We start from the raw sequence: 27,884 nt of genomic DNA, 5'->3' as shown, positions 1-27,884 counted from the left end.
GGACTTACATCATTTCATTTTATCTTCAGAGGCAGATAAAATCCTACTTTAGTCTCAGAAATGGGAATTGTTTAGCTTAACTAATCAGTAATAGTGTTCGAAGTTTACCATTGAAATTTGAGCCTTCAAATCCATCTGTGTCCAGAATTATCTGCATTTGAAAGTTAAAAAGACGACTTGTCTTTTTTTGAGACTGCCATATAGAGGAGACATATATAGAAATAGTGCAATAAGTAGAATTTCTAGTTTGAGGTATTTTTGAAGGAATTGTGATTTTCATTAAGTTTTTTAAATTTTACATTTATATTTACATATAATCAAGACACAAATCAACGATCAAAAATGGCAAACTATGGTCTTTAAATTGATCCTAAATCAAAAACAGTTTTCCCCTATAGAGTCTTGATGCATTTGTCTAGTGTAAGGGAGAATTTATTTTATATTAATCCAGACATACAATTGTAAATCTTTCTCAAGATATTTCATAAACTTTATATTAAATATGATCTCCTTTATACAGCCTCTATGATAATACGTGTTTACTTTAACATTGTTTCTACAAGGGAATCTTTCAATGTATCAACACTATGTATTTTTATATACACATTTATCATACACCAATAGGCCTATGATTACTAGTGGACAAGACTTTTCCTTAGGTTATTCTTTAGAATTCTTGAGCTCACGCAAAAATATATTATAGAATTTGGGTGGCACTATGATTTAATCACTGCGATTAAGCTTGCAAAGCAAGAAATGCTAATTCTTTCTATAACACCTATTGCCATTCAGCAACTGGGTTTGTGAGCTCAGCATCCCTTTCAGAGAGTTCACATAATTTATAATATTTATTTGGCAACTAGGTTTGTCAACTCATCATCAGTCCACATAGCTAGTAATGTTTTATATGGTACACTTATTACTACAAACTATTTTAGGCATTGGGAACCAATCGAGACATGGCGAATCAAGAACCAGATGAATCCTCTCATTTTACCAGCAGATTATCAGTATAAGTCTGATAATTATTACACAATTCTATTCTTTCTTATCATTTTAAGTACTCTAATAGATAAAGGATTCCACAATTTTAATGAGCTGTATAAAATATCAAGCAGACTATTTAAATGGTAGTAATTCACCAACAAACAGTGATAAATATTAGTAAACGCTGCCTGTTAATGTAACATCTTGTCTTATCACTTCAACTACTTCACTTTCAAGAATGGTAGACAGAAAATTACAGTTTACAAAAACTTTCGTCATCAATGCAGGTCGGGGTGAGAGGTCAAACAGTGTCATAAACATCATCATTAAAATTGGGTCAACTTAAAAAAAATTGGCCAACGTTGATTATTCTCCTAACGAAGAAAATTACATTTTCTCATCCAGATTAATTGAAAACCTGTCCAAGATATCCCCACCGTTACTTTGTTTACAGGGTCAAATGATGGTGCAAAGTTTTTATATTGCTTAACACATTACTGGTTTATATACAGAATGGCACCACAAATATATTGAATTTTTCATGAAGGATCTTGACAGTGTGTACTAAATTTTGGTAGTTTAGATCATAAATTGTTCATGTGACAACATCTTGCAAAGCGGAACAAGAGCTTGGTATCATTAATAAATGGGAAGAAAGCCAGTCTATGAGAAAAAACCCACAAACACACCAAAACAAGAAAATAAAACAGAATCAGCTGATCTAAAGTCGTCCTACTTGAAATCTTTTACAGGTCGTGCCGTTAACCGAACATTTTGGATTCCAGCCAAACAGTATGAATGCTTTTTCGACTTCATATCTGTTTCCCAGGTCTGCTTCCAGAAAAATGATAAAAATTATCTCTTTAATTCTGATAAATTGAAAAATTTAGATAGATTTTTGTTTTTTCTGTTACTTAATCTGCACAGGAAATTAAAATTTATCACAAACAAAACATCGTTAATAATCTTTAAATGATATTTAGAAGTAGACGTAATATTAGAAAATAAACACTATTATAGATATACTACTTCTTTCTTTATTTGAGCAACGTTTCAATTCACATACAGGAATCTTTATCAAGTATATATAATAATATATAGGAATCTTTATCAAGTATATATAATAATATATAGGAATCTTTATCAAGTATATATAATAAGTTATTAATATTGTTATTAATATCTAAAGATAAATGTCTAAACAGCTTTTATTTAATCAAATTTTAATGAAACGAATTTGAAATTTAAATATCTGCAGTTACACAATTTTGTTAAAGGAGCACCTTCACAATCCGTTCGCCCAATCATACCTTAGTTTCAAAACTAAGTATCCAAAATTATTCACGTTTGAAAGTTAAAATTTCGACTGGAATTTTAGTAAGATTAAGCCATATATAGAAAACACATATATATAAGAATAGACAGTGAAATTTCTAGTTTGAGGTATATTTGAAGGGATTATGTGGTTCTTAAGACTATTCAAGCACAATAAAGACCCAAATCAATCCCAGAAAATATTGACTGTTTCTCTTTAATATTATGCTTAATAAAACGCAATTATCAATTTCTGTTTGTTGAATTAACTTATTTTGACATTCTGATTTAATTTTCTGTCTACTTCTAGAGGGGTGTGATTCAGTTTTTCACAATTTCTTGTACATTTATTTAATGACTGACTAATTTTTTCTGATGTTTTTTTCAAAAGAATATAGAATATTATATGTTTCAAAAAAATTTCTTGCATATCATCATACAAATATTCCCAACAAATTGATAAATCATCAGTCTTAGCTAAATCTCATTCACAATACACCTTAATATTTATTTAATCTACAATATAACATAATATAAACTCAAGTTTCTGTACACCAAGATATCATCATTTACAAACCAAGATAACGTTGGTATTTTCTGATAAACGACATCCCTAATGGAGTGTATTTATTATTTTATTTACGTTAAAGTCCTGATACCATCGTATAAACTGCAGTCAGTTAAATATTGTATGTTTTTTATTTACTCTAATCAGCTGGGATTATATTAGACAGATTTTAAAATGGTGGTGTGAGAAGATTTTAAATTAGGAGCAAATGGAGTTAAAAAAGTAAAGATTTGTCCTGTATTGATAGTAAGATTTAGAAGCGGAAGTGGAAGAAAATGAGTGAGGAAAGTTCATAAAACAAAGACTACTTCACATATTACAATAAGATGAAAAAAATCAAGGATAATTTTAAAATGTTAACAAATCTTGATAATTCTGTATATAATTAAAAATAATTTTATAACAATTCTAGTTAATATGCAGCTGGCTTTATATCTTATTTTCATTCATTTCAAAGAATCTTAAAAACTCTTTAAACTCCCACTATTTCATCAATTGCAATTAAATTTTTGAAAATTTCACATGGAACTTCCCTTTAAAGACAAGAAAGTAGTAAATTTATAAAACATGCTCTCTTATCAATATTATATAAACAATATTTCTACATATATCTTAAATATATTTTTATTGATGTTTAATCTATATCTGATGAATGAGTAGAAAAATTAAAAAATACTGTTCATGCAGAATTTCACGTAATAGAAACAAACAGAATCATAAATTTACCATATTTCTAACCATTAGTTAATATTTATTAGATTTGCTGAAAGTTTATTATTTTTTGTTAACCACTAGAATAAGTACTGTAGTAGAATAAGTACTGTAGAAGAATAAGTACTGTAGTAGAATAAGTACTGTAGTGGTTGTAAATATGAGACAGGGCATGGTAACTCTTTCAGAGCACCTGTTAAAATATCTAAATATATTAGGAAGTGTAGGCATAAGACTCGACAGAAAGACTCAAATATTTCTTGTGCACGTAATATAAGGGGCTATGATTGGCCCTATTCGCTTGTGTACAATCCAATCAAATCACTGCATTTACAAATTTCTGATATACAATAATGGTGGCTATTGCAGTTAAGGTATTAGACATATTTCATAATAGTCTGACGTTGTGAATATCTGAGCCTTCAAATCCATGTGTGTCCAGAATGATTCTCATTTGAAAGTTAAAAAGACAAGTCTCTTTTCTTGATACACTGCCATATATAGACAAGACATATATAGAAAAAGGAAAAGAAATTCCTAGTTTGGGAAATTTTTGAAGGAATTGTGCGAATTTCAAAACAACCCCTCAAAATGGTGCATCTGTATCTTCAAATAAAGGTAACTTACCGAGAGTGTTTAACCCTAGACCAGCCGTCGTACAATTATTACTATACTGTATATCATCACGACTGTCAAACCCTAGTAGAAATAATCTGGCTAGATACATATTGGTAGCGTTCCTCTCTATACTCTTTACTATCACAGACTGAAATTTCAAAAATATAAGTCAAATTCAAATATAAATTGAACATTTTGATAAGACGTCAAATAACAGGAAATTTAATTCACAGGCAAATAAGGTCAACATTGGCACAGGTTTTTGCCAGTGGCTCAACTACAATTGGAACTGGTTGAAAAATGTCCATGCCCCCCACAACCAAGGGGCCCAACCCTCAGAGAAATTATGATGAAACTAAGCAACCAGTAATATATAAATGAGAGAAATAGCATTAACTACAGACTGGAAATCTTCTAATCTTCCATTAACAGGTATTACATTGACTTACAGATGGGTCTCAGATCATAGGTCAAAAAAAATCCCAGGGGGAGGGGCTCCAACTTATCCAGGCCACGAGCCCCCACTCATCTAGTTGAGCTACTTGTTTCTGTTATGAAGACCTTAAGCGTACTGCCAATTTTGAAATGATCGTTATTTTTAAATAATTCAGCATGAGGATTATAAGCTATTTTTGCAAAATGAACTCTCAAGAGACTCGATCAAATTTAATTTTAGTATTTTTTTGCATAGCTTGAGAGATTTTGAACATATTTCTCTACATTCAGTTCTAAGTTTCGTAAATTTGGAACTGGACCCCTAAAGAAGGAAAGTTAATCATACCTTGCTTGGTTGTTTTGGTTTTGGTTTAACACTGATATATACATCTAGTTTCTCCATCAGTTGAGATATCTGACCTAAAACAAACAGAATATATTCATCAACATTTGGTTGTTTTCTACTTTCTTCAAATTGTCATTGAATAGACCACAAGAAAGACCAAAAAGTAATTAATTTGTTACAAGGTTAACAACTTAGGTTCACAAGGATCAGACCTGTAGCCGGTCTTTGACTAAATCTCTAGGCATTGATCTTTCCATTGATAATGTCATTGACCATCCCTACATCTCATTGAGATATAGAAATAGAAATATAACAGAACTTACTTTGTTTTAATTCAATATCATCTTTTACATCAAACATCAACACTAAAGGTAAACATCCCTTGAAAATAAAACAAAATGGAGTAGTCACTTCATTCTTTAGCTTCTGATTGGACCTTTAACATCATTTAAAAGTGAGACTGACAAGACAGTAGAGTAATGATGGCAAATAGCTGACAATTGAAATGATAACCAAACTTTAGTAGGGTCTTTTTTTTTCAAATATAACTGTGTTTCCACTGAGAATTGTAAAGTAAAGTTAGCTCTAAGCTAGCTTTCAGTTGGCCCCCGATAAATTGTCGAACGCAAAAAGAGAGGATTTTGTTTCGGCAATTTGCCCAGAGGAAACACATGAAAGCTAGCTTAAAGCTAACTTAAAGCAGGCTTTTTCCCTCAGTAGAAATACACCCCCCTTTTCTTAATATGTTTTATCAACCCATAAAACAAGATGAATATATCTCTTAAAAAATAAAATTTAAATAATCAAAACTTACTATTAACTGTTGTCGTGCCATGGCAACACTGTCCATATTACCAGTAATATATACTGTTCCTTTCCGCTGTGGGGTCGAAGTTGAGGGGTCAGGGAAATGAATACTGGCCCCTGTTCTCTGCATGATTTGTTTGATGTTGACCCCACCCCTGCCTATGATAAAGAGATGATGTTGTGGGGCTATTTCTAGCTGCATGCTCACTGGTATCGAACCCTGGAAAATTAACATACATCAATTCAGATTGGCTGCAAATTTTAATCCTACAGATACTACCTATTGCTAGCAATAATCCCCTCCCCTCATCCCTTGATATCTTTTGACCGGCGATTATGCTTATGTATGTCCGGTTGTTATTGATGCACATTCGATCATTAAAGCGCTACATAAGAACAGGTTAAGTGATGATGTACGTATTGGTTGACCTGTAGAGTCAAATAGTTGACCATCATTCCCACTCCACCCCTCTACCGTAACCCACAGGCAACCACCCACCAACCTTTTGAAAATTTTAGACCTTGGACTAACAACAGGCAGTTATTCAAAATCAAGTTGCCCTCGGAACCTACCAGTCCCAAACTCTAACTAACCCCTTTAAGATCTGATACTTACGTTTCCAGTCAGCTGTTCACCAAGTCGACAAGTTGCTTCTTTCACTAGTTTAGCGTTATTGACGGAACCTCGTACAATAACCGTAGTAACGTACATCCTAGGTCGTTGTTTGATACTAACTGTCACGTTATATGTGTTCTGTATTTGTTGAATGGCAGGCGTCGTAGTTTCTGGTATGGTCATGGGTAATTCAAACATAAATACTAATGGTAATAATTCCTAAAATCATAATTACCAAAATAAAATCTATGATGAGGAAGAGACTTGGGTCAACTTCTCATTGAAAAATGATGAAAAAGCAATGGGCAATTGATTTATTGGAAAATAAAAATTCAAAATTGGACTTTTTGTTTCTGAAGATCAACTGGGAATAGACCCTAACAACCAACTGTTTCTTTGCAGTGTGCAATGGAGGCAACTACCGGTAATCAATGAAAAATTCAATAATTTAAGAATAACCTGACTTAAGTTTGTTAAAAAAAATAAATTCAAAAATTTAAAAAATTTCACACTTGAGATTAGAATTCTGAAAATGCAGAGTCCATAACTCTAAGTATAAATTTACAGCAAATCATAGAGAATTATATATTTACCCTAATTTGAGCTCTGGCATTTTCTACACCATTTGGTTGTCCTGCTATGGATACCTGTCAAAATTAGAATAGAGAAAATTCAATACCGATACTGTTAGGTATTAGGGGTTAAAAAGACGACACGGGGCCAACTATCGAAAGCACAGACACAGGACTCTTTGGGTGGATCTTGGTAAATATTACAATATTTTGTTTCAATGAATTTAATTGGTCCACAGATATGCTCTCGACCAATTAAAATCAATGATGGAAATATCAGTCTGCTACCTTAAGGGATAGATGATAGAATTCACTGGCTTATGACCTTTACAGCTGAAGTGAAAATACTGTCGTCCTCTTAAAAATATTAAAACAGAACCTGAAACATGTTGTTAATCATAGTTTCAAGCTGTACGATCTTCAGACAACTGAATTTTTTCTATGAGCTTGCAGCCAAATTACAAATTTACATAAAATTCAAAGGATGGCCTACCTGATTGCTTTTTTCCTGTACATTCGACCCTCTATTAGAGTCAGGAAAATGTATATGACATCCGGTCTCCTGCATGACACGTTTTATATTATTACCTCCCTTTCCTATGACATGTGAATGTTCCGTGTGTGACACGTCCATTTTTAATGTCACCCTATTTCCCTGAAAAGATAAAAAGGAAATTAAACAGTAACAGTGAAAATAGTAAAAATAGTAAAATAATTTTAGCTTCTATGATCCACTCTTGGTAGTCTTGGTAAAGATTTTTGTGTGTGTTATTTATAAAAAAAATTATAAAGTTATGATGCAGTTTTCCTGCACTTGATGCTGGAATAAAGAATGTACCCCTCAGTCTAATGTCTCCCAGCAAGGATTCTGATTTTACATTTTCATAGCTTGACAATTACAAGTGAAAAAAATAAATGCATCATTTCCACTTATCTATAACCATTAAAAAAGATTATCATATATCATAATGTACTGCAAACAGAACTGTTTCAGCATTCTGGGCCTCATTAGTGCAGTGAGGATACTGGAGTTGAGGTTTGGCTATATAGCCATCTCAGATGATCCTGCATATGTGGTATCATTGTACCATGTGAGCTACGTATACACGCTAGAGAAAATGGTACACTCCAGATAGAGTTCTCAACAAGGTATGAGCCAAGGGCCATATCTATCATATTCAGATATTTTTTAGATTTAAATTGTTATCCACGAACTCTGGTGAAAACTTACAAAGAATATCTATAAAATAAAAAGACAATGTCATGAAGCGTACCTTTTTCTTGTTTTTCCCTGCCATTTTGTTATATTATGTATTTTATATGAAAAAACTATTAAGTTTGTCACACTATCAGAAATCTGCCATGGTTTATCTTGCTGCTGTCAAAATTTTCAGGTAATCTATTTAACTAAAGTAGAGTTCACAGATATTTCAGGTAAACTTGGCACCTCATTAATTAATTTTTCTCAAAATTCTCAGGTAATCAAATGAAAACTGGCATCAGGATACTACACAGGTGACATAGAATTCTTTTAGGTAAACTAGATTCCAAAGAGTTTAAGAAATTCCAGGTAAACTTGGCACCAAATTAAGTTAGCTGCCCAAAATTTTCAATCGACTATACAGGTCACATAGAATCCAAGAGTACAGTCTTAAACTCCTTCCATTCCTTTTAGGAGAAACTAGTCTACAAATATTCCAGGTAAACTAGAATCCAAGAGTCCAAGAAATTTCAGGTAAACTTGGCACCACACTATCATTTCCCAGGTAAAATGAAATAATGACAGTCAGAATTAAGGGAGTTGGTCTTTATCAATCATATTGAAAAAATAATGAAATATTTGTCGGTATCTGTCATCACCGTGACGTCATTTTGACTCATTGTTTTGATTAGTAAGAGAGCCGTGTCAGTCATTGGAATTCCCTGTTACTAATTATAAATTATTGATTAGAATTCTCAACCAATCACCTGTCACTATTACCTGAATCAATGGAATTTCCCTGTTACTATTAATAACAGTAAAGAACTGATGTATTGATGAGATTATTGATTATCACTCTCCTCCAATCACCTATTTATCTCACCTGAATCATTGAAATACCTTTCATATGACGTGTTTTTAAACAATAGATATGATATGTCAGAGAGTCTTAGGTTAAAAGGACAGACTTGAAAAAATAATGATGCCATTAGGATGGGACAAGAAACCCTGGCCCCTCAAATTCAAAAGAATAGGCTAATAACTTTCATACGACTTGTTTAAAAAACAATACATTCAGTATGTTAGAGATTCTTAGGTTAAAGGGACTGACATGGAAAAATAACAATGCTGTAAGGATGAAGCACAAGAAGCACAGTCCCCGAAATATACAGAGGATAATCTAAAGCTGGTGTCTTTGACTTTTTCTTAAACAATGTATTTGGTATGTTTAATATTCTAAGACTGTGGAGGCTGATTTGAATAAAGTGTTTAACCATAAGGATGAGGCAATAAACCCAGGCCCCCAAATATAACAGAATAGTCTAAAACTGGTGTCTGACAATGTGTTTGGTATGTTTAAAGTTTGTGGGGGCTGATTTGAATAAAGTGTTAAACCATAAGGATGAGGCAATAAGCCCATGCCCTCAAATCCAAAGAAGATAGGTTTCTATGGTCAGGGGGCTGATGGTAGAAAAAGGTTTAGTCTTAAAGTTGGGGAAAGAACCAAAGCTCCTATTAATACCAGGAACCTAAGATTATATTTTAAACTCAACCATTTACATTAATTCTGTCAGAAGCCAAAACCAAATTGACTTTCTTGCAGTAAGATCCTTGTGGTCAAAACACTGTAAAACTGAACTTTGATTTTTTAACAATTAATAATTACAACTGTGTGAGTTTAATTATAATTGATTATGACTAAGATGTAGGTCGTGGTTAATTAGGGTTTAATATCTAATCAACATTAATCAGGTTAACTGGAAATTCCAGGTTTTGTCTGAATAATTCAAATGATTGAGTCAGCTGGAAGTATGAACTTTATAAACTTCTTGATGACGCTTCACCTTGGAATTTGATCAATCTGCTGCTGTATGGATGGTTTACCAGGGTCTAGGGCTAGGAAATGAGAGTTTGGTCTGTGGGTAAGTTAGGGGCTAAGAAATGAGAGTTTGGTCTGTGGGTAAGTTAGGGGCTAAGAAATGAGAGTTTGGTCTGTGGGTAAGTTAGGGGCTAAGAAATGAGAGTTGGGTCTGTGGGTAAGTTAGGGGCTAAGAAATGAAGGTTTGGTCTGTGGGTAAGTTAGGGGCTAAGAAATGAGAGTTTGGTCTGTGGGTAAGTTAGGGGCTAAGAAATGAGAGTTGGGTCTGTGGGTAAGTTAGGGGCTAAGAAATGAGAGTTGGGTCTGTCGGTAAGTTAGGGGCTAGGAAATGAGAGTTTGGTCTGTGGGTAAGTTAGGGGCTAAGAAATGAGAGTTGGGTCTGTGGGTAAGTTAGGGGCTAGGAAATGAGAGTTGGGTCTGTGGGTAAGTTAGGGGCTAAGAAATGGGAGTTGGGTCTGTGGGTAAGTTAGGGGCTAAGAACTGAGAGTTGGGTCTGTGGGTAAGTTAGGGGCTAGGAAATGAGAGTTGGGTCTGTGGGTAAGTTACTGGCTAGGAAATGAGAGTTGGGTCTGTGGGTTAGTTAGGGGCTAAGAAATGAGAGTTGGGTCTGTGGGTTAGTTAGGGGCTAGGAAATGAGAGTTGGGTCTGTGGGTAAGTTAGGGGCTAAGAAATGAGAGTTGGGTCTGTGGGTAAGTTAAGGGCTAAGAAATGACAGCTGGGTCTGTGGGTAAGTTAGGGGCTAAGAAATGACAGTTGGGTCTGTGGATAAGTTAGGGGCTAAGAAATGACAAATGGGTCGGTGGGTATGTTAGGGGCTAAGGGCTCAGACATGGGAGGGACTTGGGGGGCTAAATATACAGCTAAGTTAAGTGACTAGAATGGTGACTTTGAGCAATAACCAAAGACTAAAAAATTACTGGTTACAGATAATTCGGAAAAGATCAAGAAGTTTGGACAAGGACCAGTTGGTAGACAAGATTCTACATGATAAATATAGTTGTTTCTTTCTTTTCTTTGAAACATACCTAATACCACCTATACGAGAAAGCTCTGGAATGTAGCAGTGGTGGCACCATTGGAGATACTGAGGAGGCATTTGTCCCCCCTAGAAAAGTGGTTTGCAACCCTAATTGTACCCCCAGTTTAGTTCTAACACATTAAAAAATATGATTCTTATATATTTTTGTCTGTAAATATGTGATGGATTGCACCAAATAAATTCAAACAAATTCTTGGGAGAACCCTCTCAGACTCGCCAGGGTTGCAATGACACCTCCACAGTATTCAGCCTTGTCCCCCCCCAGATTGAGTCAGTTTGCCCCGTATTTGTTCCCCCAGTCTTGAGAGGCTGGTGGCAACACTGGTAAAAGCTGTGGAATGTAGACATGTTATTTCTAAAACTAAGTTTTCCAGAATTGCAGGTGAGAAAACATTAATAAAGCATCAAGATAAAAGTTCAGAAAAATACTCAAAAATTATAAACTAATTAGTTTTAAATTAAAAACTTCAGAAGTCTGACTTTTAACTCACGAGCTGATTAAAACTATATTTAAAAAAATATTGGTAAGTTGTCAAAGAGTAAATGTAATTAATAAGAGGGGTGTGTAGGTAACATGTATACGAAATTTGAAGTAAAGTTGAGAATACAAGTAAACAAGATACAGAGTTGAGAATACAAGTAAACAAGATACAGAGTTGAGAATACAAGTAAACAACATACAGAGTTGAGAATACAAGGAAACAACATACAGAGTTGAGAATACAAGTAAACAACATACAGAGTTGAGAATACAAGTAAACAACATACAGAGTTGAGAATACAAGTAAACAAGATACAGAGTTGAGAATACAAGTAAACAACATACAGAGTTGAGAATACACGTAAACAAGATACAGAGTTGAGAATACAAGTAAACAAGATACAGAGTTGAGAATACAAGTAAACAACATACAGAGTTGAGAATCACGTAAACAAGATACAGAGTTGAGAATACAAGTAAACAAGATACAGGTTGATTAGTTTCAATCATCACAATATTTATCAACTTGCTGTCATAATATTCATTTAGCAGTGAAATATAGAGTACATATTTTTGCTTGTACCGCTTTTTGTAAAAAAAACAAGACGCTTGCGTTATATTTTGCTATTGGTTAATGAATTTATCAACTTGTCATCAAAATATATATTTATTTAGGCAATATCTTATTTAGCAGTGAAATATTGAATATATTTACATATTTTTGCTTGTACTTGGTAACTTTGTTATCTCAGCTTGTTGTAAAAACAAGATATTTGGGGTATATTTTGCTGGTGGTTAATGAATTCATCAACTTGCTGTTAAAATATTCACTAGACAAAATCTTATTTAGAAATGAAATATGGAGAATATATTTAAATAAATTTTCTCGCACTTCACTTTGGAAATGTTAATTTTGCTTTTGGGTTATTATACAATGGCTACAAGTTTTCAAGCCTTTTTCCTAAATTTGGATTTTCCTTACTTTATGAATTTCATTTGTGTTTAAGTTTATTACCATAATATTTTTTCAAATTCTGCTTTAAGACTGTTATATAGATATTTCAAAACATAAGGAGTGGTTGAATATAGAATAATTATATCCTAACAGAATATAGAAATTGACACATCTAGTTCCACCCTGAAACATGTCTAGTTTTATTCTTACAGCTGATTCGAGCTGTCTATAACTCTACAGCAAAAAAAAAAAGAAAGAAACAACTATATTTTACAAGGATAACAACATAAGTTCACAAGAATTATCTAACTGGTCCTTGGCCAAACCTCTCAGCAGTGATCTTTCTCAGATTATCCGTACCCATTTACAGATGGGTCAACTCGAATAAAGAGGAAAAGATGACTTATTCAAGGTCAACAGACTTTAAGAAAATTTAGATAGATCAACTGCCTTGATTCTTTTAACAATAGACATGTGATTGAAAATTCGACTAGTGCAAATTGACGCTATCAATGTCTCTGATACACATAATAATTTAGAAAACCTCTTTAAATCACTTCAACAATAATGTTCGTAACGCTTGCTGACAATTGAATAATAATGACATGGAACAGATTTGAAGAATACTCAGTTCAGCTATAAACCACTCCTGTAGCACGTGTATCTATCTTACAGTGTTGATATTAGTATTACAGGTGATTTTCATATAAGATTCACCAGGTTGATATTGAAAACATATTACTGTAACTTGGTCTGGTTTATTATGTTTTCTCTAACCTACTGTTAGTCTATAGACTGATTTACAGCTGTTGTTCTGCCAGCCATGTCTGACTAATTCTAAAAAAGGACCATCTTACAGGTGATTTTCATATAAGATTCACCAGTTTGATAATAAAAACATATTACTGTATGGTTTATTATGTTTTCTCTGACCTACTGTCAGAGCATGCTTTACAGCTGTTCATTTGCCAGTCATGTCTGACTAATACTCTAAAGTGTCCCCTTTGAATTTGATTTTAGGCACCAGTAGATTGTTTGATAGAAACTAATAACACATGATAGTAACTTGGTATGGTTTATTGTGTTTCCAATGATTTACTGTGAGACTACAGCCTACAGCAGTTGACTTGCAAGCCATGTCTGACTAGAACTACAAAGTGACAATCTATAAGTTCAATTTAAGTTGATTTCATATAAGTAATTAGGTCATGAAATTTCTATTAAAAAATTGACAGCTGCCCGTAAGGCATCCATATTCTATATTCCACAAATGGGTCTTGATCACCATGCTCAAAATTGGGTGTGTTAACCTGTGAAATTTCCTTTTATTATCAAAAATATATTTTTTAAGAATTCACATTTTTCCACTTGCAGCACCTTTCAAGGCATGAAAAAGAATTTTACATGGCCAAACTAAGAGACACATTTCTTACATTTTTGCAATAACCTTGGAATCAAAATATCACGTGTTTTTCTTAAATTGCCTGTCTTTGTTCTGAACAATCTTTAATCAAAATATGATAATGAAAGTGAGACAACGCCCTTGATTAATAATTAATTAGCTGTACAGTCATCAAGTATAGACAAATAATACAATCAATAAATAGAATAAGACTTGACCCAGAGAAAATAATCTACAATTATCTATCTATGTCTTTAAGAAATCTTTATACAACAATATTTTGTAGGGTATGCTCACTAGATCCAAACAACTCATTCAAAGCAGCAACTACACGACCATGTTATTAGTTTCGGAGAGTTCACATGTTTATTTGGTATATATATGTAAAACATGGTCTTGAAGAGTTCTTTAAAGACAATATAATAGTGCAGGCAGGGCATGCTCACTTGATCCAAACAAATCATTCAACACAGAAACTACGTTATCATGTTATATTAGTTTCAGAGAGTTCACATGTTTATTTGGTATATATATGTAAAACATGTTCTTGAAGATTTCTTTATAAGACAAAATGATAGTGCAGACAGGGCATGCTGACTCTGTATCTGTATTTGTCAACTCGTTATCTATTTCGGAGAGTTCTCATGTATATGTGGTATATATACACTACATGTATTTTTATATCTAGTTTTAACATTATGGAAAGATGTACACAGATCCTGTCTGGGGTATTCAAAGATCTTGCATCCCTTCTGTAAAGCTTTTAGCAAATCCTGTCTAATACAAAAAATAACAAATAAAACTTACCTTTGTATCAAGTATGGCAACAATTTTTTCTTTGGCAATTTTAACATCATTGGGATAACCAATAACTTTGATATGAGGATCTGAAAAATAATTAAAATTTTAATTAATTCATTGATTAATATAGTTATATAAATAATGAATTTTAATTATTTCATTGATTAATATAGTTATATAAATAATCAAGCTTAAAAATGTTAAGTTGTGCTCTAAAAAAAAAAGGGCCAAGGAACTGCAAAAATATTGACTTTTTCATGTTAAAATATTCTGGACATACGTCCCCTCAGTCATCTCACCCATCATTGGTGTAATGGAACCTGAAAAAATATGAATACTTCAGACAAGTTTCCCTCCTCCATCTTCCTTCTTTTCCTGTTTTAGCTCTAGGAAACCTTGAAAACTGTGAATATACAATTCAGCTAAAAGTGTATGTCAAGTCAAACTCAGTTCTTATTTTACAAAATATTAAAAGATGGGTTCCCTTATATTTATTTATGAAAATGAAAATGCTAATACTTATATGAATAGAAAGTAGAGGTATTCTAATGATACCAGTTTGTTCATAATTAAGCTAAATTAGAAGAAAAATACCAGAAGAATTCCAATGAGTGACCGATCAAGAAAGGTCAAAACGTCTTTTTTATCTAATACATACATGGACATTTATGATTGGTTAAAACTCTTAATCATATGCAATAAGAACACAATATGATTAAGAATACATGATAATTCATTAAAAACACCAATTAATCAAATAGTTTGCTTAATTCGACACTAAAAAATAAGCAAACCCATCTTTAAAGGTGTAGCATGGCACAATCTAAAATCACATAACTCTTGAAAACACGACGATTTGGAAATAAAATAAGTAAACATGATTACTCGTTTGAAACATAAAACTCTATTATTTGGAGGAGGTTGGAGTTTTAACGTGTTTTATGTAAAATAACCAAATAAATCAGATGATTGAAATCTCTAGGCAACAACTTGAGACGTTTTCTTCTCGTTTAATGTTAGCTTTTTCTCTAAAGATTTAATTTCATTTTACACTAATAGATAGCCAAGTATAATAACATAAATTATATTTTATAATCAAATTGAAATAACATTGGGGTTCAGGACAACACATCTTCACAATATCAAGCTGTTACCAACCGTGTTAAATAACATAAGACACTTTTCTTGTACCCTGAAAGTTTGTAAATACAGGGATTTGATTGGACTTGAAGCTAGCAAAAACAGCCAATCAAACTCACAGAGCATAATTATTGTTAAGAGACATTCTGTCATGAGCTCTTGATTGGCCGTATCAACTTGCATACAATCCAATCAAATTGCTGCATTTACAAACTTCTGTGAAACAAGAAAATTGCCCAATGATGTCATATTATGAACGTCATAATATCTTGACGTTGTGAAGATGAGGTCAACCTTAAAATTGTTTATTCAATGACTGTCAGCAAGAAACTGACTATATCATAGGGTTTTGTCAACCTGAACAATCTTACAACTGAGGAGCCACATGGTTCAGTTCGCTAACCTCAATTCCGACATAGTTTGAGATAATACCTTCCGATTTTTCAACCCAGTTTCCTCCAGTCGGTGATGCAAGTAAGAGGGGCCGACATGGAAAAAACGTCTAGTCGTTCGGATGGGACAATAAACTGAATCCCCGTGCCACAAGCTGAGCACGTTGAAGATTCCTTGACAGTTGGAAATCAAAAGAGAACAGACTAATGCCACTGTTTTGGCAAAATTTTCCTCATTGCACCCTGCATGGTGTTGCCCGTCTTCATTAGACCACATGGTGCAGAAAAGTAGGACGTAAAACTTCATTCATTTCATTTCATTTCTTACAACTGAAAAATTGCAGAACATCTAAACTTCTACTCATTTCAAGAAAAGGTAATGTAAGTTGAGTTCAGGGTTGACCTTGTGGCCAGCACAATCTGAAAACAACTCATTTCGAAACAACTACAAATAATTTTTACAGAAAGTTTCGGATTAACCATTTCAAGGTGAACCTGAATGCCAGAAACTTGAGAAGTTGTAAGTGTACAGACCTGAGCTCTTGAAAACATAAAGATAAACTTTGAAACAGACCTTCATTAGACCTCAACAAATGGTCATTGTTTAAAAACATGGCAGATGAGATCTGACATATCCAGATAAACTCTCTTTTACTCTTTAGCTTTCAGTTCAAACACTGTATGTTTTGTGGCTGTTGGAATATCTTGGTCTGTATTTGAATTAGATTAAATAACATCAAAAGAGACCACTGTGGTTATATATGTGGTATCTGGATTAAATTCAGCATGTCATTTTAAAAAATATTAAACATTACTATGTCATTTGTCTTAGAATGTTTTTATTCTTGAGAAACAATAATAAACCACTTTTTTGGAGCTGTTAACTTGGCCTGGGCAGGGAGCACTAACTCTTTTAACGAACATGCCATTCATAGTTTCTGAAAATCGATGTATAGGCCCTATGTCTCTGAAACTCTTAGAAGAGTGTCTGTCTCGAAACGATCTTGGTGTTAGGACATCTTTGTTAACATCTAACACTGTTTTTAAGACCTCCTAGCGCTAAGATCATTTCGAGAATACGGCCCTATGTCTCTGAAACTCTTAGGAGATTCTCTATCAAAATATACTGGGGCCTTATTCTCGAAACGATCTTAGCGCTAGGACATCTTTGGTTCTTAACTTCTAACACTGTTTTTAAGACCTCCTAGTGCTAAAATCATTTCGAGAATAAGGCCTTATATCTCTGAAACTCTTAGGAGAATCTCTATCAAAATATACTGGTCTTTATTTAAAAGGTCTCAGAAAGGGTTCTATTTCTATGCCAGGCTGACTGAGCATTTAAATCCTTACAGCATTTACATTCAAAATGAGTTTTATAAATATGCCAACTGCCTGAGAATTAAATCCTATCTTTATTAATAGCTCTCTATTTACTATTAAAGTAATGATTGGGATCTGGTTCATATCAAGTTAGTAAAATAAAGATACAAATCATTGAGAATCTTCGTAACTCTTTCTACTCTCTCGGCTCGCTGCCAGAAATAACCTAACTTACAACAATCGTAAAAATATCAAACAGCTGATTGGCTTTAGCACATGAAATAAATTGAAATGGAGTTTACCCCCCATTTTTCTGTACTTCATGTGCCTTCCAAATTTGATATAGAGTTATATGCTATTTTTTCTGTATTTTATTGAGCTAAGGTAATGATGTAGAGTTAAACACTCTTTTTCTATTCTTTATTGAACAAATCTGGAACTACACATAATTTCTTTGCTACTGAATGAATACATGAAATTGAACAGTGCCATGCAGTGTGCAATGTGGACAATTCTCAAATTTTATCATAACAGTAATATTGACCTTTTTTGTCTTCCACTCGTCTATGTTTTGTATTTGCGGGAACACAATGCCTGTTCATCAATAACCATTAATAACAAGACGTAGTTAAATCATTCATATTCATATAATAACATTGCAAACTTAATAAACTCTGCTAAATTTAATGTAGAGGCTTTCTTTTGTTTTCTTTCAAAAAAATTTTTACTTTAAAAAAGACGTATCTCATCCTAGGTTTATTATTATATAACACTATAGACTGGAATCAATTCATTACTAACAGGTGCTCTATATACTATGTTTATATATTCTACCTGTTAGTCTGTAGGCCAGTCATTACATACCACCAATCCTCTTTTCTCTACCCTACTTTCTTACACTCAATTTTTTAGGCACTGTTTTCATTTTACAGTTTTTTCTGTAAGGATTGTAAGAGGTTTTCTAAATATTTTATGTGTATCGGGGACACTGATAGCATCAATTTGCAACATTCCAATATTCAGCGTCAATGGTTTCTGCAATTTCTGCCTAAACTAAGTGTTTTTGACGTCACTTAATGCAAAATATGCTTTAATACATAAGGCACATCGCAATTAGTGACGTCATCGAACACTTAGTTTTAGTAGAATTGTAGGAATCACAGACGTCTGACTGAAAATTGGAATGGTTCAAATTGATGGTATTAGAACTGATCTTGTCTCAGGTATAGTATATAAGTATTCCACATCTGACTATTACAGCTAAAAATATACCCAGCTACTAATAGTGCTCTAGTTATTACAGTAATCTCTGCTAGCATCATTCATTCATTCATTCCTTCAGGCATCCATCTCTTTCATTCCATCTATTATAGCTAAAAATATTCCCAGGCTTCTGATATCTTCACTAGTTTTATCATTCAATCATATATCTTCTTCTACCTAATATCTGATAAACTTATCTACAAACTATTATATTACTGAATGGTTTCATGCCTTCCCTTCATTTTCATGCCTTCCTTCCTTCCTTCCTTCCTTCCCTTCATTTCCCTTCATTTTCATTCATTCATTCATTCATTCATTTCATTTCATTTCATTCCATTCCATTCCATTCCATTCCATTCCATTCCATTCCATTCCATTCCATTCCATTTCATTTCATTTCATTTCATTTCTTGATTGATAATACCTAATATACTAAATGATTACAGTGATTAATGGTTTCATGCTTTCCTTCATCCTTAATTTGTTTGTTAAAAATACTTATTTATACAATTCCATACAAATACATTCTACGATTGAAACATAAAAACTGACGTATTTCAGCCCATGTCCCTACTGAAGTTGGACAAGTAGAATTTATTCTCAAGTCTACATTTCGAGACAAGTTCAGAATGTTTGTTTAAAGACGTGTGCTTAGAGACAAATATGTTCTTCTTTGAAACAATGGAAATACAATGCTGTGTCATGTAGGAAAGTTATGCGATGGGAGTGGAATATCATGAATAAAGTAAAACCAACTCTGATGAACAAAGCTAATATATATATAAACTGCAATCAAACCAAAACCTGTAAAGTTATTTAAAGGAACTAACAATATATTGAAATAGTATCAAGTAAAGTATGTAATTTCTAGCAGTTTGAAATATACAACCTTCTACTATCAAAACTAACTTTATGTTGAAACAGTATCACATAGAATAACCAGTTACAAAGAAAGTTGAGACAAACCACCTTCTGCTTTGAAGACTAAGACAAAGTAGAGTTACTGACTGGATAGGTGATGAAACTCACTGACAACTCACTAAGCTGACCAATGACAGAAGGTGACAAGGTCCAGTGAGGTTAGTTCAGTTAAGAGACTAAGAGAGGGCAATAATAAGAACATTAGTATTAGGTCAGTGTTAAGTAATTATGTGCTTAATAAAATAGTAGTGGAGCATTAAAATAAGACAAATTGTCCATTCAATCATTTATTCATTTGTTCATTTATTTATTCATTCATTTATTCATTCATCCAGTCATTAATTCATTTATTTTTTTCATTTAATCATTCACTCATTTGTTCATATATTCATTCATTTGTTTGTTCAATCATTCATTTGTTCATTTGTTTGTTTAATCATTCATTTAATCATTCACTCATTTGTTCATATATTCATTCATTTGTTTGTTCAATCATTCATTCATTCATTCATTCATACATCCATTCATACCTTCATTCATTCATTTGTTCATTCAATAATACCAGACAATAAGTAACATATTAATACTTGTAAGACTTTTATTAGTCAAACTACAGTAGAACATAAAATATAATGGCCTCTTAACATTAACATTAATAACATAACTATCATAGTGATCAATATCTTATGAATGAAATCAAGTTTGTAAAATATGAATGAATTAACATAGTTCACACCAGACGACACAAATGACCCTTTTTTTTAAATATGTACTGACACAACTGAATAGAATAAACACCACTGTTTATCAATGGAATCATACAAAATTTAAAAAAACAAACTTGCAAAAAAAAAAAACCTTAACCTTCAGCAAGAGTCCAAATCACAGCGCCTCCTAACCCCCATTCCCTCCCCCTCCCCACCCGAATAAGAAAACTTTAAGAATAGTTGAACAGGTTACATATTCTATAGTATTCCCATTTGATTGAAATAACAATTCTAGCTACTTGAAATCTCAACAATAATTATTAAGTGTTATGTGCTTTCTGCTTCGGAATTTTCAAGTCTGCTCTTAATATAGTTGTTGAAAGCCTGTTATTCTTGAGTTGAATTGCATCGCAAGCAATGAAGACAATTTGACCAAGCCCACAGAAATGTAGTGTATCTTTTATTGTTTACTATGAACATGAAATAGGTCATAAAATTATGATGACATTTTATAAAGTAGCGAACAAAAAAAACTATTCTTTAAGTCAGGGAAGTTGATCGATTTTTAGTGAATGATTATAAAATATTCGATATATTTACATTGAACACATCCCTAGTGGAAAATCATTATCTTTATAGGGATAAATTGCTTAAAGGGATTGTAAAGATGTTGTTTAAAATTTTTAAAAGACAGGGAGACTGATAATATCAATTTGCACCATTTCAATTTTTAATCAAACGTCCAAGGTTCTTGGAATTTCAATAAAAATAATCACTGTATGACATCATTATTACAGAAGCTGCTAGTGATTAGTGATATTTAAGGGCCTTTGTGCAGTGGCGTTTCTAGGAAACATTAGGTGAGAAGGCCAAGCAGGGGCAACAAAATGTTCCAGGGGGGCCACAGGCCATTCTTTCACTATGTAAAATGAAAAAAATTTGTGGGGGGGGCGGGGGTAAAGTCTGGCCAGTCTGCCCCCCGATAGAAGGCCACTGCCTTTGTGATAATGACTTCATAAAACGCTTAGATGAATGAAATTCACAAACTCATTTCAAAGCATTGTGAAGAGAACTTAAACATAGCCAAAAATAAAAGACCATTCTTAAGTCATAAAGCAGTCAGGTAAGCTAATTGATTTGTTTAGAGGCTTTTTAATATCAAAATATTTGTATTAAAAACATCCTCAATACTGAATTATTATTCTTACAATGTCATCAATGCTGGAAACAATTGGTGTTTGGTTGTTAGGGTACACAAATCAATATGGCTGCCAAGGATCTGGACCACTATATCTACTAACCTACTAATACTTGTTCTTCTTTTTAATAATTTATTGATTTATTCAATTTATCAGACTCAAATCATGTCATGTCAAACACAGAACTAATTTCATTTCCTCAGAAGTAGCATAATTAATAGAAAACAACATAGAGTTTTATCCATCAGAAGATCTTGGCCAAGCTTCTCTTCAATAATACTGTACAGTATGATATTCTTTCATTTTTTGTGGACATATCTTAGATTTACTCACCAAAATAGAGCTTATGTGGCATTCAGGCCACATGCCAAAACTGATATCATTGAGGGGAGGGTCATACGAGCACCTCGGCTCCCCTTACTACATTATTAGAGGTTACTAAATTTTGCGTCAGGGGTCTGGGGTTTAGGAAATTGTTCTAATCTAATCTGTTTTTAGAGTCTGTAAATGAACAGGGTACAGTTCAAAAAATTAAAATATTTAGAATCTTGTAACCTCATTTTGCCCCAACAATGAATAATGATTTTATAGTTGTTTCCAGAAGCAGATTGCAATGATACTTGTTTTAAAACTGTTTGTAATCAGTGTCGTACGACCTGTGATACCTTTTGATCTGTTGGTCTATTTTCTCAGTCCGCCCATGGTATTCTATGTGGCAAATGAGTAAGCATGCCCTGCATTACTAATAACGCACACTGTATATTAAAAGAAGAATACAACAAATGAACCCCTTTAATATTCTCAGAAGTTGGATTCAAATCAAATGTTTATTTACCACCTGACTTTCAACAGTTGTCGTTTTTGGTCGGATGCCAGAAGTAGAAACATTTAGTATAATGGTTTATGCTGATTTTACTTCTTAGTAAGAACTATCAACATTACAATATAAGCTGTCGACTCTCTGAAAGGGAAACTGAGTTGACATGCTTTGGTGTTCTTGGAGCATAAGCACGTTCCCTTTTCTAAAGACACCCATGGGAGTTCCTATTGAGCCAGTGAAATGGTTGATGCTGAATATTAATATTACAATTTTAGCTATGTTGTCTCTCTGAAAGGGGTACTGAGTTGACATCAGTGGTGGAGCCAGGTTGACGTCTGAGGAGGGGCGAAATATCTGAGGTTGCCTGAATTTCTAACTTAGTTATGAGATTTTTGCCCAAAAAAGTTGCTTTTGGGGCTGCGAGGGGGGACGCCTGCCCCCTCTGAATTTAGAAACCCGTCTTCATTAACCCAATCAAGTGCAAAAGAGTATGACGCAAAACTACATAGATTCAATTTATTTCAAATTTAGATACAAGAATTCCAAGCTCTTTTCAAGCTACTATATGACTAACAAGCCCTAACATTATAAAATCTACCTGTTCTATGTCTATCAGAGAATGTGTCTAATAATTAACAAGTGGAGAGAAGAGGAGAGAAGAAACCTGTAAGCTAATGAGATTGTGACCAGCTGTTATTTCTATACAACACCACACAATGATCATAATAACAACAAACATTATCCATCTGACACTCCTTACTTCATCTTAAAGTTCAAACTGAAGAATTGGTAATCTCTTGTACCTTGCAAACCTTTTCTAGGTGCTATCCCAGAATTTGTTATAAATTCCTTGGCAGATGCATTAATAATAAACTCATAAATGTTCTCCCTACTCCATTTTAAAGTAAACTGTAGAGAATCCTTAATCTCTTGTACCTTGAAACATTTTTCTAGGGGTTATCCCAAATAGAAAGTTTGCCAGTTCATAGGTTAAAAGATGCTTTCGTACATAGATTGTGCCAAAAACTGGATTTGCTGTAAGATGCTAATTGTCCCTTCAGACTGATAAAATCTTTGAAGCCTTACTCCATCTTAAAGATCAAACTGGAGAAATTGGTGATCTCTTGTGCTTAAACCTTTTCTGAAGTAAAGATGTTATCCCAAATACAAAACATGCCAATTCAAAAATTTGGCTGTAAGCTGCTGGTTATCATGTACATTAACTCATACATGTCCCTTAAAGGGACACACACACCATAGTTATCATCAGTTACATACCTTCATCTCCCTAAACAAATATCATAAAACCTGATAGAGTAATTAGAAACTAATAACAAATTGTTTTGTAGAAGAGGCCAATCCCTTCACACTAGGAACCATCATCAACATAGCTAATTTACTCTTAATTTCTTAACTAATCATTATTCAGAAATAAGTACATATTGACTCATAACTGTTTTAACTAGTTCAGAAGTTGAGAGGGTATGGTACTTATTCTCCCCTCCCTCATTGTCTTAAAAAATCTCATGAACTAAATTGTACGTTTGAAACTTTAACTTTTAAAGGGATTGTACATAAGTCTGATCGAAAATTGGAATGGTGCAAATTGATGCTATCAGTGTCCCTGATACACATAAACAATTTAGAAAATCTCTTTACAATCCCTTGAACACTTACTATTACAGTTGTTTTTAAACATTTTGGTTGAGGAATCTCACAATTTTAAGTGTCTGATGTGCTGTGCAGTCTTAACACTTTGATATAGAAACAGACATGAAGACAGTTAACCTCCATTGATATAACTACGCCCAACAAAATCAAGGTCAGGCATGTTGTTGAATATAATCCATCTGTTTTACAGAATTCCTTGTACCACAGAAGACAGGTGGGAAATGTTAAGTTGTGCAAAAAAGCTGTAAGTGTAAATTTTCAATAAGAGACCAAAATTTCGTTTCGTATTTTATCAGCTTTTATTTTTAGTATAGCCACTTCAGTTAGGGTCTGAAGACTGGACTCAAAATAACTTAAACCCTTTGACCTAACCCTGCTTTAACCAATCAAATTTCTGCCTTCTCCAGCCTTGGCATTAAGTGAGAGAGTGAAGGAATTTGATTGGTTAATGCAGATGTCATCAGATTACCGGTAGGTCAAAAGGTTATTTTGACAAATGTTTAAGAGGCCAGTCTTTAGATTCTAATTGAAGTGACTATATTAGAAATAAAAGCTAAAAAAATGAAAGCTGGATCTAATTTCAATTAGACTGATATGGAATCTCTTTAGGATTACTTTAAGTTCAACAAGAAACAGAGCATATAAACTGAAAATAAATAAACCCTACCTTTTTTTGATTTTGCACCGATTTTTAATTTGGACGGCCATGTTATTTGTGTATTTGTTTCATCCATAATCTGAAAAGACAAGAATAAAATAATTTACATAATATGATGATAGCCTTCTGAAAATATATTGAAAGAAAACAAAGAAACATCAAAACAGACCTTAAATTCACAATGATCCTGTCTACCAGCTGATTGAATATATAGAACAATAGATTCAATAGATCTGTAGACAGATTAAACTGAAAACTGATGGATTAAAGTGATTGAACAATCAAATGAATGGAATGCTAACATTTTCATGAAAGAGTTCTTATTCTCTAGACTAAATTCAACTCTGTCAAGACATGGGGGCAGTGGCATTTCAAGGGGTATTGACGCTGCTCTGGCTTAGGCTGCCCCCCCCCTCCCCACCCCCCTTCCCTGCTTCCCAATCTACTCTCTAGTTTCATTGACAATTCTCTGTCCCTAAACAACCTCTAACCCACCTCCTACCCTCCCCCCTTCACTGCGGAAACTCAACAGTGTGTGGGTGAAGACTTTGAACAATTCTAACAGGTATAATAACGTTGAGAAACAGAGTGCAGTAAAAACAGGTGATTGACAGATAGTCTGCTTCTTTCAAACTAGAAATACAACATAAACATCTTGATGTACCTTCTTATACCTTATATTATCTTATTCTTACTAATAAATCTTTCTACTTTTTACAAATTCATGTGCCATATCTTCAAAATGTCAAGCTATTACGAATTTTGTCTTATATCCTGGTCCCTGATCCCAATAGCCATCTTTCTTGTATCACAGAATACAGTGATTGAATTGGATTGTACGCCAACCAATACAACCAATCAGATGTCTCGACAGAAATAATGTTAACATTATGGCTTATTGTTTACAAGCTTTCTATCAAGGGCTCTAATTGGCTGTATTTGCTAACATACTATCCAATCAAATACCTGCATTTACAAACCTCATTGTGAAGATGAAGTTTGTAATATCTTGACATTGTGAAGATGTAGTTAGTAATAGCTTGACATTGTGAAGATGTAGTTTGTAATATCTTGACATTGTGAAGATGTAGTTAGTAATAGCTTGACATTGTGAAGATGTAGTTAGTAATATCTTGACATTGTGAAGATGTAGTTTGTAATAGCTTGACATTGTGAAGATGTAGTTAGTAATAGCTTGACATTGTGAAGATGTAGTTTGTAATATCTTGACATTGTGAAGATGTAGTTTGTAATATCTTGACATTGTGAAGATGTAGTTAGTAATAGCTTGACATTGTGAAGATGTAGTTAGTAATAGCTTGACATTGTGAAGATGTAGTTTGTAATATCTTGACATCGTGAAGATGAAATTTGTAATATCTTGATATCGTGAAGATGAAATTTGTAATATCTTGACATTGTGAAGATGTATACCTCAGTACACCTTATCATACCAACTTCTTAGCTATAAATCTTACTGCTTTTCACAAATATTTAATATCTATTATAATTTCTTAAAAACTCCATCTTGTTATTTTGACATTATCTCGTTTGCACCAAAAGAATCACTGCATTAGAGATTGAAACTTCTGATTTGATTAATTCGTTAAATTTTCAAAATATACCATCTTTTATGACAGTAATCTCTAAGGTGCATACTGAATACACCTCAAAAAATTCATAGTTCTGTTAAATATTCCTGGAGTATTTTGCACAATCACACATTTCTTTCACTGACTTGACTGAAATTACTGAACATTAATCACTTCTATCAACTACATTACCAAAATCACAGTTATAAGTTGATATATATTGAGAATTTAAAGATAAAATGTATCATATTGTGACTGTAATATCGCGATACGTACTGTATCGCACGATTGGCAATACCCAGCACTAGTAATAATGCACATCAATTTTTTTTACGCGTATCGTATTGCAAGGTCATGTATCAAATTGTATAAGAGATAAAGATTGGCTGTGCGACCAGTTATCCCTGATTATCAGTGACTGGTTTCGTTCGTGTTTGAACTCTTCAGTCTGATTAGACTCACCTTTGCGGGGTTCTATTTATACTCTTCATGGACCCCGTGGAAGGTTTGGGTTTTACCGGGGTTGCCGGGGTTTGTAAGTATCGGGGTTACCGGGGTGGATTTTTACCGGGGTTTGGGTTTCACCGGGGTTGCACTCCATTACCCCATGTTTTCGATGATACAATGCTCATATAACATCTAGACTTGCTGTGCCATAATATTCTCAACAAAAAATATTGACATGGAACCATCCTTTTTGTTTTTTTGCAAATATTCATCCTGATTGCACTCATAGAATTATGACTTTAGAGTTCAAGTTAGTTGTATATTCAAGGAAATATTTTGGCATAAATCTTCAATCTTTTAAAATTCTTACATCCTGTTACATTTCTTGGTTGCACCTAGACATTCCCTGAAGTCAGCCAAAAAATGTATTTTTTTGCAATTTTACTAAGTTACAAAATGGCACACATCTGAATATTAGATTTAATTGTTATGGGTAATTATGTTCTATAAATTTAAGAAGCTTTTAAGTAAATTTTTGAATGCCATGATGTCGTGTTTTCTTTTAGATTCTGCCCAAAGTCAGCCTTCAGACCCCTACACAAAATAACTCATTCAACATAGGGAATAACAAAGTGTTTCAGATGTAGTAAGCATGTCCTCTCGTGCTGCCTTGTGTTTGTTTATTTGTTTGTTTGTTTTCTCTTAGAAATTGACTAGAATTGCTCCAATGATAAAACAGTGTCATGTAAGTACAGTAAGATGTTTTAAATTAATGATGTTTGTGGGGGGTGGAGTTTGTATCATTCCAATTAGTTACCTGTAGTAAATTAGTTTTAGGTACGAAAAAAACTTTTACATTATAAAAAAAACTTTCTCAATCATAAAACTGATGTGTGATGTAAGCCTTCTGAACAGTGAGAACCATTGAAATTCTGGCTTACCTCATAGACGTGGTCTCAAAACAGAGCAGACTCAACCATCAATAACGTTTATTGTAAGATTGGAAAGGGATCCTCTAGAGT

At 33.2% G+C, this 27,884-nt stretch overlaps 1 protein-coding gene across 1 annotated transcript in view; it reads right to left on the bottom strand.

The window, feature by feature from the left end:
• Positions 1-4,268: 4,268 nt before the first annotated feature.
• LOTGIDRAFT_71334 (hypothetical protein) overlaps positions 4,269-27,884 on the bottom strand; it is a gene marked incomplete at both ends in the record, with an annotated part of 37,705 nt that continues 14,089 nt past the window's right edge. The window contains 9 exons of the mRNA XM_009047091.1: positions 4,269-4,346; positions 4,980-5,053; positions 5,303-5,360; positions 5,794-6,006; positions 6,403-6,621; positions 6,996-7,049; positions 7,468-7,629; positions 14,739-14,818; positions 24,833-24,902. Of these exons, the coding sequence (XP_009045339.1) occupies positions 4,269-4,346; positions 4,980-5,053; positions 5,303-5,360; positions 5,794-6,006; positions 6,403-6,621; positions 6,996-7,049; positions 7,468-7,629; positions 14,739-14,818; positions 24,833-24,902 (1,008 nt within the window). The remainder of the gene's footprint in view (positions 4,347-4,979; positions 5,054-5,302; positions 5,361-5,793; positions 6,007-6,402; positions 6,622-6,995; positions 7,050-7,467; positions 7,630-14,738; positions 14,819-24,832; positions 24,903-27,884) is intronic.

Source organism: Lottia gigantea (assembly GCF_000327385.1).
Source record: "Lottia gigantea unplaced genomic scaffold LOTGIsca_11, whole genome shotgun sequence".
In the NCBI taxonomy this organism is placed as follows: Eukaryota; Metazoa; Mollusca; class Gastropoda; family Lottiidae; genus Lottia; species Lottia gigantea.
This window is presented reverse-complemented; position numbering and strand designations above follow the sequence as displayed.